General features: G+C 34.5%; 1 protein-coding gene across 1 annotated transcript in view; it reads right to left on the bottom strand.

The window, feature by feature from the left end:
* Positions 1-15,864, bottom strand: part of MYCBP2 (MYC binding protein 2) — a 180,510-nt gene that overhangs the window by 43,800 nt on the left and 120,846 nt on the right. The window contains exons 53-55 of the mRNA XM_065678093.1: positions 8,503-8,727; positions 7,452-7,584; positions 5,407-5,532 (exon numbers count right to left, since the gene is read on the bottom strand). Coding sequence (XP_065534165.1) covers positions 5,407-5,532; positions 7,452-7,584; positions 8,503-8,727 — 484 coding nt within the window. The remainder of the gene's footprint in view (positions 1-5,406; positions 5,533-7,451; positions 7,585-8,502; positions 8,728-15,864) is intronic.

Raw genomic sequence — 15,864 nt, 5'->3', positions numbered from 1 at the left:
GAATTCGACCTAAATAGAACTTTTCTGTCTCAATATTTTTACTGCATATATGCCTTGCTATTCTAATTAACCGTATATTGCAAATCAATCCATTACTTTCTAGTATGTGAAGTCACAGACATAGTCATACACAGTCATATAGTCATAGTAAAACTGCTTAAAACACTTAATCTAGAGTCCTATATCCCTCATAATTTCCTTGACTATTAAATGAAAAACTATATGAATTTAGTTTTAGGACTCCGTAACAATATTCTGAATTTGGATGGAGGAGTAATATATTTGCAAAAGACTAAAGGAAGTTCAAACTGGAAATTTTTCTCCATATTATACTTAAATTTTCACGGCATAACCAAAAATTTTATTATTTTACTCCTTCATGCATAATTTACATTATCTGCATCAATCTTAAATTAGATAATAAACTGGAAAAAAGAACTTGTATCAAATCACAGTTAGTACAACAGTATATCCAGTCTGGTTGATGATTTTTGACCTGCTGAAAGGGTAAAGAACCATACTGACTGAGATCTTATACTAAGCTAAGATCCCAAATCAGGCACAAACTTGAAAAATTTTTCCAGTTTCATTATTATTTTATACTGTAGACTACCAGTGCTTTCCCTATTCAACAAAAAACGTCCCCTTTTGGATAAAGTATCCTTACTAAAACACAAACCACGGATGTAAGCTTACTGAATACAGTTTATCTACATCTGTTGGACAGACAAATCCATTGAGCAAGATCTTGTTGGGCAACCAATAAAAAAATCTTGACAGCTTTCCTTTTCATACAGTATAGGTCTAAATGAATGAGCAAATAATCTGAAATTTGAAAGAAGACATTTAGGATTATTTTTGATGCAGAGCTGAATAAGAAGCTCCGACTTCATTACTCTGAATAAGAGAAGAAAGCCAAAAGTGATGGGAAAGAATACAGAATTGACAAATTCTCAGTGATGGTGAGCTAATGCCACTGGCAAACAGCTGTTTTATTCGAGTAGGTTTTAGAATATCCTGCTTTCAGGATGTTGGACTATTTCTGGTTGTCTTTATAAATGCGAATTAGATATTTTAATCTAGTTATTATATGAACCATGTCACTGTCACTTCAATAAGATGAGCTGGCTAGATCCAGGACTGTAGAGACATAGATGCTGAACTGACTAACAGGGTCCCACAGGAAAAAGCTGAGGCATTTCTGAAGGACATTTTATGGGAGGCAGGAAAGGACTAGTATTCCTGTGACCCATGCTATACCTGTTCTGCACATACGGGAAGATTTACTGCAGTACATGACATCCATCATGAATGCTGAGCTTTTATTTCTCACTAATTAAAAATTAAACAGTTTCCTGTCCTCCCATCAGTAATAGGTTAACTACTATTCACCTCAAGGTGTAAACTTTCATGTCCATGCCAACCTATGAGCACTAAACTCACATACTAGACAGAAGACTACTTAGGAGTATTTAGTGCTAAGTTGTTCCAGCTGTCCAGCTATATCCCTAAAGTTAGGACTGATGACAAAAACAAGAATTCAGAAGGTGAGAAAATGTAATACCTATGAATTCACTGCAGTCCATTCCTGGTGTTAAAAGAATTATCAACACTTTGTAGCATATAAAATACTCATCTTAAGGGTAAACCCAGAGTTGCATACAATACTGAAAACACTCTCATGACTTATCTACACTGCAGAACACATACAAAAGCAAAATATTATCAATATAGAAATTTAAGTTTAACAAGTATACTTCTTTAGGAGCATTACACATCACATGCTTTTGAATCGAGAAAAACTTAACAAAATAAAACCAGAAAGGTGCACTGAAGGATGATTAGTAGCTGGTAAGCAACTGAGAACAGCAATGTCAAAGCTGCAGAAATGGACTGATGAAGCAGGTAAGGCTGACAAACTTACTCTGAAGCTGTGGCTGAGGCTGCTGGAAGGAAAGGGGCTGTCCGAACACAAATGGACTGTGGACTAGGGAAGAGGGAGGTTTTGCAGCTTGATCAAAGATGGAAGGAGCTGGGAGATTTGGCCGTGACTGAATGGAATTCAGTATGGCACTCAGTTGGTCACCTGTAGCGGGCAAAACAGTCAAAACTACAACCTGTTACCTATCATTCTCCAGAAAGGCAGAGTAAAATGGTGCTCATTAAAGTTTAAATGATGATAATAGAGAAAGATTATAAATCTCGTTTAGCCACATAAAACTCTGGTTGTGGCTAAACTTAAAAATCTCACCCCATGCATGGTGTCGTGGTTTACGCCCAGCCGGTAACTCAGAACCATGCAGCCACTTGCTCACTCCCTCCCCTTCTTTCTCCCCCCGCTCCCAGACGGATGGGGAGGAGAATCAAAAGAATGGACACATGACAATAAAATTACTGTAAATTACAAGCAGGGTTCTTAAGGATTGCATGTATTTTATTTCAACTGTTTTAAACATTTTAAAATAGAGATTTATAGTCACCTTACTAAAAAATGAAGAGCAGCCAAAGGAAAAAAAACAAACAGAAAACCCTAGCATTTACAATAATACACACATGCAACAGAACATGCAGAAAAAGATTAGAAAAACTGATGAGAAGGGAAAGGTAACATGTAATTAGGCTTTGGCAAGTGTATTTCTGTGCCAAGGATTTGGTAAATATTTGCTTATTTTGCAAATATCTTGAAAAGTATCCCATCATGCTGTTTTCAAGATCAGATTAAAGATAATTTAGGAAAATCTAAGTGCCACTTACAAACTGGAAGTGGTTTTTTGAAGAACTACATATATTTGTTGTGAGGCACATGAAGGCCTTCAAAAAACTAGCATGTTAAGAATAGTTTTTACTTATGAATGCCAATTTGCAACAAACTCTAGGTAAGCATTAGAAATACATGAAGCCTATAGTAAGAAGGCAGAGTTTATCATCCATGTCATAACTTGAAGTATACTTAGAAATATGAGCATTTTGCAAGAGTTTGCGAGCATTTCAGATTTGAACTGACACCAAGAAAATCCTAACAGCATCACTTTATTCTGCAAATTCATATAACTTTGGCAGCATTCTAGAAATCCTAGTAAAAAATTAGATGCTAATACAGAATTTACAGCTCACTGAATTTACAGCATTTTAAGGTGATTATCAACTGTCTTTTCATGGAATTAGAGAAAGACCGGAGTGTGTATGGAACCCTGCATTACCTGAGAGGTCCAAAATTTAATTTTATTTTCTTGATATTTTGATTTCAAAATTGAGAGAACAAAAAATCCCAGAAAATAACTGGAATGCCTTTCTAAATAATCATCTAAACCTATCAATAACTATTTTGGAGGTAGTACACCCCCAAACATACTGGAATCAGTACTTGATCATTCCTACCTTAATAAATCCAGATAATAAGTGGTTGACAAGTTTGAAAAACCACTACCAGTACTAAATACATCAGGCTTCTTTCCTAAAATGAGTAGTTATTTTAAAGGGAAGCACATCTGAGAAGAGGCTGAAAGTCATCTGCCCTCAAAAACTGGATACAGAGGTGAGTACGGCCATTTATGAGGAATACTAAAGGCTTGTCTGCAAGGTATAAGGCTGGAATAGAGAAGACACAGCTAAATCAAACAGAATGATTCTGGAAATTATGTCTTCTGCCTTACAGGTAATAATGTAAACACAGATGTATTGCATGGGGATCTTTACATTTGACCAGCAGTTTGAAATGCTCGTAGATGGTGATTCAATTTTCATTGAAACTAGTGCATCCCAACAGAAGTTCTCGTAACAAACAAGCACCTAAAAAAAAGAACTGCTTCATGCAGAAACTCCCCTAAGAGATTGTGCTTGTGCCTTCAGTTTTTTTGTTTTCCACAAAACTCAAAGCTTCTTAGACCTGAGAAGGCAAATGACTGTATGCGAAGTAATGATACAGATGAGGGATTTTATTTTGGGGAAAATAATGCAATTATTCTTCCAATCTAGTTGCCACCAACTCTCCACTCTTGGGCAATTTAGAAGAATGACAGTACACAGAATGAAGCCAATCATCTACCTGAATTGCTCACTCACACTAAACAGCACGGCCCGAGGGCATGTCAAGACAATATTGTGAATAAAATGGTATGGATTTCAATACCAGGAGTAGGTTCCAAACTTCCTGTAATTAACTGTAATATCCCAAAGAAACACCTTACAAACTGTTTAAGATAGGATCTATTAAAAAGAATCATGAGGTCTTCAAAAACTAAGATACCTGTAAATACAGCATATTGATCTCCAAGATTTTATCTTTGGACAACAGAAAATAAAATATTTTCATAATATGCTTCTGCAGAAAAAGAATAATTGATGCTGAGAGACAACCTGTAATAATACTGCCTCACACAGTGAATAAAACACTTCCACTTCTGTGATTCAACCATTACTTTGAAAAGACTATGGCTGAAGTGGGAAAAGCAGTTCTTTATAAAAACCCCTATAAATCAAAAAGAAAACACTTCAACTTTTCCAGCTTTTGTTTAAAAAAATAAACAAAAAGTGGGTTCCTATAGGAATGCATGGACAAGTATGAACTGCTTCTTTATGCAGTAAAACACTTAAATGATGTAAAACTTTGTTGTTATGGAAACATCAGACTAGAACATATAGGAATAATCTTCTCCCCTTCATCTTTTCTCTTTTAAAACAAGTCTTAAATTATTTTATTTAGAAGACCACTAGAAAGATATGCTGGTGTTAGAAACACATAGCACACTTCAGGCCCATGGTTGTAGCAGCATGGACAGACTACAGCAATGGAAGAGCAGAACGACGAAGCTCATGTTTCAGTAATACTTCTCAGGGACATCTGCCCCAGCAAAAGTCCCTTCTGCATTATTAAATCTTCTAGATCTAATCAATGAATGAACAGAAGGTATGCAGTTTCAGTTTATTGGGATTGAAAGGTAACTTCAGTTTTACAACTTAAATCTCAGATGGTATCTTTTTATCTTGGCATCCCATTAGAGGCTCTTAAAAATGTCAGGACAGGTGAGAAGTGTTTACTAATGTTTCTCACCAATGTAAAGCACAGCTTTCTAAATCAAACAGTTTTCATTATCTTGTTTTACAAGTATGTATTTCTGATTTCTGCATTATAGTTTTGTGTCTGCCGTTACAGAAAGCCTCAACTGTAAGTTACAGATCTTTGATGACGCTTTTTATACAGGGTATTTAGACTGAGTGATATTAAAGCAGAAAAAAAAGCAGTTACAGCACTATGTGCTTTGTAAAACGCCTTGCAATTCATTGCGCTACTGCTTATGTCTTTTGGAGATCATCTCATAGGGCCGAAAAGAGTAGGAAATGAGTAATACAAATATACACAAAGTTAAGAAAACCATGATTTTTAAAAATATGAGTGTATAAACATACCTTTGTTATTTCCAAGGCCATAATCAAACCCTTGTCCATTACTACAGCTTGTCCCCTTACTGAAAGCTTGTATTGAAAAAGGACTTGGGGGAGGAGTCTGAACATTCTGATCCAGAAGAACTTGTTCTGTGAAAAAAAAAAACAACATACTACTTCAGAATTAGACCTTCTTCATAACTGGCTTACATTGGAATGATGAGTCACAAAGCAAAGGAGTGATACTTCTTTCCCCACAGATAGCATTCTTCCACTTATACTCAATTCTCTTCAAAACCAAAAGCACACATCTCTTGGAAGCTCATGCTCTAAAAATATAAAGATGAATACTTAATACCATGCAGACTGCTTTTACGTTTGACTGAGTTGCTGCAAATTTTGCTGCTATATGCCACTTTGGAACAGGCTGAACACTGTTTTTTGGTGACATCACACCATTCAATGCTTATGCTTTAGGCCGCAATTGTTAAATCTGTTAGAAAAATGCCTTTCAGAGTACAAACATTTAAAAGATACACACAGCCAAATTAAAAGAAAAAGAATTAATTATCAGCTCCAAGAAAACAGCTGGAATTTTCTCAACTGGAGGCAAATGTAGATCTTGCTGTAGTGTTCCCGCTAAAAGACTTGTGGATTCAATAAGACTTTTGCTTTGTCTCTGGCAGAAATCCTACTTCTTTCTGAGAATTATAATTTTATTAAATAAAGAAAATACAAAGGTAATTTTAAAGACAGTATTATTTCTGGATAAAAATATAGATAGTTGCAAATGTAGCTGGAGCTGCTCCAAATACTAATTATTTTCCTCTAGCAAAATCATTGAAACTGATGACAAGGAGTAGTTGTAATTAATTTCACAGTAAATAAAAGCAATTAATTAAAATAATTTTCAGATGTCGCTTAAGCACATTAGTTTCACTTGGTACTAAAATAGACTAGGAACATAAAATAAGTTGAAATATTAGTAACTGCACTAATAACTACTGAAAGTAGGTAGATGCACAAGTGACACCTATCTTCACTCTACTTAAAAAACATAGACTCATCTAGAAAGGAATAATACCAGACATGTCAAGACTTAGGACAAAGTTTCTCAGAGGCTTAGGAAAGTTTCTAAGATGGTATCCCTATTCACTGGATTGTAAAAGTCCTACTACAGGGTTTTGACCTCAAAGTCTGGACCTTGCATTTCTGTTTTTCTGTGAAAACAATTATGTACTTGAAGACATCCTTCAGTAACAGTACAGCAATATAAAAAATCTGAAGACAGACCTTCAAGAAAGGGTCTTATTTAAATTCTTCCAAACTTGGGAATTCTTTCTTAAAGCACCATGGAATTTCAGAAAAGATGAAATCACATCTAAAATTACTAAAACTAGAAAAGACTAAAATTACACAAAATAGTGTGAAGTTATTTAAATTTAGGTTATATTTACTAAAAATAAGTACTCTTGAGTGGAAATTTCTGCACACTGCTTAATTTATTAGCTTCAGAGAAATCATTTTCTACTGGAAAAGCAAAAGCCTCATATTAGAACAGGAAATGATGAAGTTAACAACTCTAATATTGAATAAATACGCTTTCAACAGCACGGTATTGTTCTAATTCACAAATATTTAATTTCTAGAATCTACTTGTGCTCTTTGAACTCCTCAGAACCTGACATTATTAGACATAACCAGAAATGGAGAATCTATGACTACAAAAAAGACACTGTGCTAAGTACTAAGAAAACACTACTCCCCTGTCCATAATTTACACATTAAAATCTCCTGGTTATTCCACTTCCTCGCAGAAAGAAGGATGGTTAAAATTATGACTGGTAACTGGTACAGAAGAAAACATGGGGAAACATTTTTAACTATTCTTTTAAAAAATATTTGAAGTATATTTCTAAACAACTTTGAAGTCCAACTGTGTAAAGTAACTCACATGAAAAAGTGTAAATTAATGTTATACCTGTTTAAAACTCAGTTCTGTCTTTACTTCTTTGTCGTATTTAGATTGCTTAATTTTTAATAAGTTAAATTAAAAAACAACAACTTGCCATCTTCATGTCGGAGGTACTGGTTTCCACCTCTGTCTCTAGCTAACGACCATGCCTCGCCTTCATCACTTTCACAGAACTCTACCATGCTGTTCTTATCCATTTGCACCCATGTACCTTCTGAATTAGTCACCTGATGCACACACATAAAAGAAGTGCAATTTATTGACTTTTCAGATAATTCGGTAGCATTATTCAGCAACTTCTTATAGTACATGAAAAACACACTCATTCCAATCTTTATATTACAAAGGAAATGTAAAAAAGTTTCTTAAATTAAGGCCACAGGCTGAGGCAGACTGAAGTACCAAATCTACTTATGGCACATTTACAGTTAGGAGTATTTCCAAAAATCTTAGCCCTGTTTATGTTCAAAAGAAGCAAAATGCCAACACCACAACTTCAGAACACCCGAAAAAAGCCATATAAAAACTTGAAGGAGATATTCACCAAAACATGCCTTTTTATTGGCGGCTGTAACAGTAGAATTGTAATACCAAGGTCTTTATGCGAAGTTTGTACAATTGCTAATTTTTTCCCTGACATTGTATTTAGGAAATAGCATGACACACTTCATCCTTAAGCCCTTCTTAATCATAAAATACCACAGCTGGGAATAGTAACAATAGTTCAGCAACTGAACAAATGAATACAATCAATACAGAGAAACAGAATGTGTTAATTGGTTAGATCCTAGAAAAAACATCTTTTCAATTAAACAAACTTGTGTCAAAGAATACGACAAAAAAGTTGAACATGAAATGTAATTTTGTAAGGAATACTGTAACATAACAGTAACTGTAACAGAAATACATAAGCAAGCATATGCAACTGCAATACAATTTTAACATTATTCCAATCAAAGCACACAGCTAAAAGGCAAAAGACATAATTGCATTAGTACTTATAATATAAACCAAGTTCATAGGTTAGTATTTATTGTGAGGGTTGGAAAAGCAAACCTGTACAGGGGCAGATTCTTTTGTTGTGTTTACTACTGTTATATACTGGTATCTATGAAGACATGAACTGAAGCTACAAGAATCCATACCTCGCCCACTGCCTTGACTTTGTTTCCCAGAACTAACATTCCAATTGGGATACCTCTAAGGTTAGGGCAGCTTCTGATGTTGTGACCTGATGGGCCAGTCTTCACTACCTTGTACACTCCAGGTCCACCTCGAAGGAATGGCATATCTTGTTCTTGCATCACTGCTTCCTGTGGGCAGTGTGAATTTAGGTCTTTGAAAAAATCATCAGTATTACACCTAGATTCCTGAGAAATTAAAAAAAAAAAAAAAAAAAGGCAAAACAAAACAGAGTAAAACCTATTAATAATACCTTTGAACTCTTCAGGTAATAAATACTTATTTTAAGACTACAGTAGCTAAATTTCAAATCTAAAAGAGGTACTAGTTATATCGTTAATTTTAATGTGCAACGATGAACAACTAACTACTAGTAAATTGGATATTAACTTGAAAGTCACCATATTACTCCTGAAACAAAGGTGGTATAAACTTAACCATTTATATAAAAGTAGTATCTCATATCTACCACTATAGACAAATTATGTATTCTAACCACTTTCACTAAACCTCGTTTCATACTGACATTTATCAGTATACACACTTTCTTCCTGCTATATTTCTGAAATTTTGACAAACAGTTTGGGGCCATGTAAAGGGAATTTGAAGATTATCTCTTTCCAAACGATATGCTTTTTTTGATTTAACATTTAGAATACGTTATTAATTTAAAGACAAAGAACAGCAACACCATAGATTCTTAAATGCACATGTCAATATTAGTGCATATTTATTATTTTCATTATGAGAATAAAAATGGTCTGCAAATTTATTTCACCTGGTACCAATTACAGAGAAAATCTATACTGAAATCTAAAATGTGAAAACAATTTTTGAGTTTCCTATTGAGAAAAACTGGGAGTTACTGAGAGAAATATTAGCATAAATTTTTCAGCCAGCCATAGCCTGAAGAAAAAGGCTCTTGTACAGAAAAATACAAGGTACAGGAGTAAAGTAATGCACATTTTTTTTTTTTTTCAGAAGCAAGCAAATAAGAAGCAGGAGCGAGCTCTATTGTGCTTATAATGCAAGTATTGGCTGCTTTTAAAGCAACAAGTGAAAGTTAAGAACTAAGAAATGCCCTACAGGATGAAGCTGGTGGATCATCTAGTCTAATTTATTGTGTTTAGCAGTGGCAACAGGAGATGCTCTTTAGAATTAGCATACAAGTCCCTAATAGTGGTCTGTCCTTTATACACCAACTACATTTAATATCTTTTTATTACAGATGTTGAAGGCTATTTGCTATTTTCCTTAATATTTATCTATGAATCTAATTTCTATAAATTTGCTTAATTTCTTCTGAATGTGCTGATAATTTTTGCATCCATAGTCTGTAACACCTTCCACGAGTTCACTTCCTGCTTTTTAGAATACTATCACCTGCTTTAAACCAAATTTCTCTATTAATTAAAAAGAAAATAACATAAGTATTTTCTTAATCTCTTTAATTATCATACTTTCAGCTTTTTGGTCTGTGCACTATGTCCAGACTAATACTGCAGTCTTTACAAGAAGCCTTTATGCAAACAATGAATCTGTTTTGTAAGTACCTAACTTTCAAAGCAAGTTAATGCAAGCTGAGGTAAACTGGTTCAATGAAAAAAAATATATAAATCAATTTGTATGTTTTAAAGGCAGCTTAAATATTGTCTAGATTTTGACATAATAATAAAGCAGTTTGCTATTTTGGGGAAAAGATTCAGCGGAAAAAACAAGTTTTTAAATCTCTAAACAAATACTGCATGTCATCTTCATTACAATGTCTTCTGAAAAAAACACCTTGATTCTGAATTGCTACAGAGCTACAAAGTGATTTAGAGAAGCACTTCTGCAGATGATTTTAACTGCTTAACTGTGCATAACATAACTTGTTCCTATCATTTTATAATCTAAAAATAAAAGGATTAAGAATGGGCTAAGTATTTATTAAATATTTGTGGCTTTCCTCACAGGAATATCATCTTATTAAATGCTGCAACTTAACGCGAACACTGCAATAACAAAAAAAAATTACTAGGACATGGTGCATCAATGAGAATGAAAGCCTTTATTATGTTACTAAGCCATCACTCAATTTCTAATCTGGTTTGTTAAAAAAGGAAAATGCTACTTATGAGTTAAGGAAAATTCAGTAATCTGCCCTGGTATTTTTTCTCATCCTAAAGGAAGAAACACAGATACAGCACCATATGCAAATCTGCCATTTCCTGTAAAAATAATTCAAAGTAAAACAGACTTCAAGGAATATTTAGTATGAAATTGAGTCATAAGGTACAATCTGAAAACACAAGATACAGAGTGACTGTTCCTGTCATTTAACTCACCTTAAGGGGTAAAGCTTTGGAAGTCCATGTAAAAAAGTCCAAATCCCTTACTCCTTGGCTAGCATTAAAGACATTCTGAGCAACAAAGTTTGAAAAAAAGACATATATCAACAAAGAAATGGGAACAGAGAAACACTGGAGGAAGAAGTTTGAGGTACTATAATGCAAACTTTCTCCACATGTAAATTTACTAGTAGAATGTTTTGCAAAAGGAGGAAAGTTTTGCTTTCCTGATCAAGTCACCCCAGTCCATTGCTCACCATGGCAAATCACCCATTAAACAAAACCAGTTCAGCATGTCAAAAGCTCAAAATGGATGTAGTGTGTCATGCCATTTACTGAAATTAAGAGCCAGACATTCCTTATAAAGCTGGAGACTTTGTGCAGAGAAAAATCCCTTGCTTCTGTTACAACGAAACAGTAGTTGGTCTCACCACAAACCCCGGGTTTGTATAGCAAGACAGTCTGCTGTTCTGAAAGGTAATTTCAACTACTGCAAGACAAATGCACATGGACTTTTAGTCACCAAGTCAGAACTGAATAGCTGCAGAAGGGCTAAGCGCTCTGTTGCTGAAAGCAATTCACTTGCACAGAATGATTTCACCAGTTTGTACATCAATATTGTGCTCCTCACCAGAGCCAAAGATTTCAGAGTGCTGTAAGGAGAATACTAAGACTTCATCAGTTTCATAAAACAAAAAATGCATTTACTAGTTCGTTATGAACTATTGTAAACTAAACAGAGCTGCCAGAGAGACTTCATTAATTTTATAATAGATAACAAAAACTCTAGAAATGAGTACTGCTGTTCTGTGTATTTTTTCCTCCCACAGAACAGCTAGGACAGCATTTATTAACCACTGGAAAACATGAAAAAGAAACCATTTTTTCTCCATAAACTGTTTTCTACTAATTTCAAATAATTTTTCACTTTTCCTGTCAAATAGAAGGATTAATAGTATGTATACAGTAGTATTAATAATGGGTATTTATGACAAAATCCCTTGGTCTGTGGCACATCAAGCTTTTTATCTCCACGAACAGGAAACAAAGTCTCATTTCCTAACCCCATTCTGCTAGAGAAACCAAGTGAAATCACTGGACAGCAGTCACATTACAATTTAACAGTAATTAAAGAAAAGGCAATGAACCCCTTTAAGCTGAAACAAGTACAAAACACTTTTGGCATGCCTTCCCTGTATTCTTTGAAAGACATTCACATATTAGAAGTAAGCAAATCTGTACGTCTGTCTCATGATAGAAGCAAATCATTCAGTTACGTTCTGGTTGTAAGCAGATGTTTGGCAAAAAGTTTCAGTAACAGAAACGATTTGTGCTTCTGACAGAGGAACTGTCAAAACACCAGCATTTCTTTTGAATTTACAGTACCTCTACTTAAAACAGAAAGAGGTACCAATGCCCTAGTAAGATATGTTTGGGGCACCAGGGAAGGTGGGGAGCGTCTTAGATAGGAAGACTGGCAGGGCAAAGGCTTATCAATTTGAATAAAACTACAAAAACTATAAGAAGCCAATGCTTGCCTAATGAGAGTGGATTTCATAAGCATCCAACATAGATTAACTGACTGACTTATTTTTCCAGCATGTCTCATATTTTGCCATGGACTTCTACAGAGAAATATGGACTACCTGTACATAAAATATTTAAGTATCACCTTAAAGATCTACTTTTCTGTGTTGGAAAGCTGTACATGTAAAACACAAAAGAAACCAACAGTAGTGAAATGGGACCATGCTGGCTTCACAACACTAACAAGATCAAACTAGAAGCTCTCCTTTTGTCTGGGAGCTTTAGAGCTTCCTGGCTATTATCACACTGTATATTAGTTTAGCTGAACAGATCGGGCATGTATTTTAGTTTTCACTCTGAAGAAAGTACTAAATACAAGCTCAATATTTAATCCTCATGCTACCATCTGCAGATTTTGGTCCTTTTTTTTTCCTTTCAAGCTTTCCCTTCCAAAAAGAAAAAATAAAAATATTCAGGACTTCATACTTTTTTTCAATAGAGTTTCAGGGAAAAAAAAAGTTACTTAAATTTGCCACCAAAAACTAGCAGATCATTGAGAAGTATTCAAAATCTCAGTATTATTAAGATAAACCTCAGCTTTGAAAAAAAAAATCTTGACATTTGATTCAACACTGTCTTACTTTCCAACTGCCTTCCATCATGCCTAAAACATGGTAGAAATCTCTTGTAAATGTCCTTCAATGTTTCCACAGCACATTCAGCTCTCTGAAGTTCTGTGACCAAACACTGCAGTCTATATGCTAATTCTGGTTCTTTCTTCTACTGCAATAATGTTTTTTTTTAAAAATGCAGTTTCTCAATCCTGCTTGCCTGCCTGGTGGTTGAGGAATGTAATGATGTAACTGGCCAGCAGGGTACAATATGCCTTAAAGTTTTATATTTAAAATTAAGTAACAAAACAGTATTTAGAATATGATTTATTAGCAGTCATGTTCCAGAATTTAATCAAGATCAAATTTATTGCCTCCTACTGCATACTGGTTTACAAAGTTTGTACCTTTCTACTAAGTACTGTAAGCATAAGAACATAAATGTTTAAGGAACTTTACAAGTACTTTCTCAGAAAGTTAACTGAAAGTCACAAGACAAAAAGAAAAGTGACTACTAGGGATGGAAGCAGTTTATCCAAAATCAGAGTCTATTAAATTCAGAGTCTATTAAATTCATAGTCTCACAGTCACACTGCCTACAATGGATTGGAAGCACAATTTCAGATCAATGGCTGTATAGCAGTTTCTCATGAAAGCGCAAGAGCTAAAAGAGGAACAGACTCAACTATGCAGATTTTCTAAGCAGGTAAATGACCACAGCTCAGATAAATAGTAACTACAGTGGATCTCCGCTATCCTGAGATCATTTGTCTTTAAATATAACAGCTTTGGTCAAAACATACAGAAAAAACTAAGTATTTAGGAGATCTATGATATTCAATGTTTGTTTTACCATAAAATATCTACTTAATGTCAATCAATAAAACGTAGATACAACAGGGGTTGTGGAATCTCCTACGCTGGAGATATTCAAGGCCCGCCTGGACAAGTTCCTGTGTGATGTACTGTAGGTTACCCTGCTCTTGCAGGGGGGTTGGACTAGATGATCTTTTGAGGTCCCTTCCAACCCTCGGGATTCTGTGATTCTGTGATATGTTTCAAGAGGACAAGAGGCCAAAATTAACACTGCTGCAAAATGCTGGGTTTTTTTGTTCACTGTTCAATTAATACAGTGACAAAGCATTACAGCTTGCATTTAAAAATACACTTTTTAACATATTTTAGAAAACGTAATGAGATTTTATTTACTTAAGGGATGATTAAGATTTAGCAGAAAAAAAAGTTTTAAGCTGAGCTACAAAAATCAGGAGCTTACAAAAGAGTTTCTTGAATTTTGTGAAGTTGTGTGGTGCGTAATCCTGGAGAAGCATGCAGTAAAGACTAAGGCACTCAGAAGTAAGCCACTGAACCTTGACTTTTGTTCTGTGGCCTTTAAGAAAGAAAATATTAGAGAACAGTTTTTCCTTTTATCTCTTATTATTATGAATCAAATGACAAATCTTTATGCTTATATATGGTCATAATGAAACCCAATAGTTTCAGGACGTGCTAAAACACATCTCATTATATACAGCTACATTGTTACAATAGTTGCTTCTCTAAGACTTCTACTATGTTGGCCATTGCTTATCAGAAACTAAGCAAGCGTGTGTTGTTTCACCTTGTGTCATTAAAGATGTAGTGTAACTGGCTACTTAAAAGAAAATTAGGCATATCTACCAGCTCTTAATAGTCTAAATGGTATCAAAACTAATTTACAACACCATTAAAGAAAAAAGAAAAAAAAAAAAGATTTTATTTGAAGTTCACGAAAAGAATGAAATGTATAATTAGATGCTGGTTTTCACATTTGATTGTACCTGACCTACTTATTCAAATAAAATTTGAATTCTCAAGATTACATTATCAAGATTGAATGTTATTTATGACAGCCATTTCCTTTCAGGCTTTTCTCAGGGAGCACAGGGTATGTTCTTCTCTAGAACTAAGAGTGTACTAGAGCTATTTGAAAGTCATGTATGCGGTTAGCAGAAACTTCTTGCTAGCCACCTACATGACTGCTAAGCTCAAAACTATTCCCTTCAGCAAGTAAAAAAGAATTACAAATAGTTAAATTAAAAAACAAAACAAAAAAATAAAATCTAGCAATGTAATACCCATCCAGACTTACAATATTTACAGAAGTTAACTACTTAGTCGTGGCGAATTTACTTTTATCACTGGTGAACGGGTAAAATGCAACTGCTGCATACAAATATTAATATTTTGTGGAAGTATAATATAGCAATTCTCATGAGCATCAATTTCTAAGGCAAAACATTTTAAGCAAACCTGAATTTTTGTCCACGTTTTCATATATTCTACAACAAATTAGGTAAGTATGCCCATCATCAGTGTTTAGTGTCTGATGGCTGACTAGAGAAATACTTTGCTTCCCAAATGCAGTATTAAAGTAATTCCCAAAATTACAAATAGTTTATAGACAAGACAGTGAATAAGAAGATAATCTAGTCCCATCATAGATTTATAGAGTATTTTTGGTTGCAAGGGACCTTAAAGATTATCTAGTTCCAACCCCTCTAACATGCGCAGGGAGTAACAGTGTCAGAACACAGACTGCAGCCACAGGGAATTTATGAACTTTCACAGTTGGCTACTAGCAAACAGCCCTGTTTCACTGGAACAGCAGCAGCAGCTCACTCATGTAGATGACAAATCAGATCTAAATAGCAGTATTTGCAGTTGGATCAGGTTCTCACATTCTACCTTGAAGAAACCAAGGTACTGCCCATTTTAGGGAATGCGCAAAACCGGATGAGCCAGAAAGGCCTGCACTTTAACAATTTTTTCTGAGAAACACTGGTTTGGCTAATGTACTTTTTTTAAACTGTATCTT

The sequence above is a fragment of the Lathamus discolor genome, chromosome 4 (genome assembly GCF_037157495.1).
Source record: "Lathamus discolor isolate bLatDis1 chromosome 4, bLatDis1.hap1, whole genome shotgun sequence".
Classification (NCBI taxonomy): Eukaryota; Metazoa; Chordata; class Aves; order Psittaciformes; family Psittacidae; genus Lathamus; species Lathamus discolor.
This window is presented reverse-complemented; position numbering and strand designations above follow the sequence as displayed.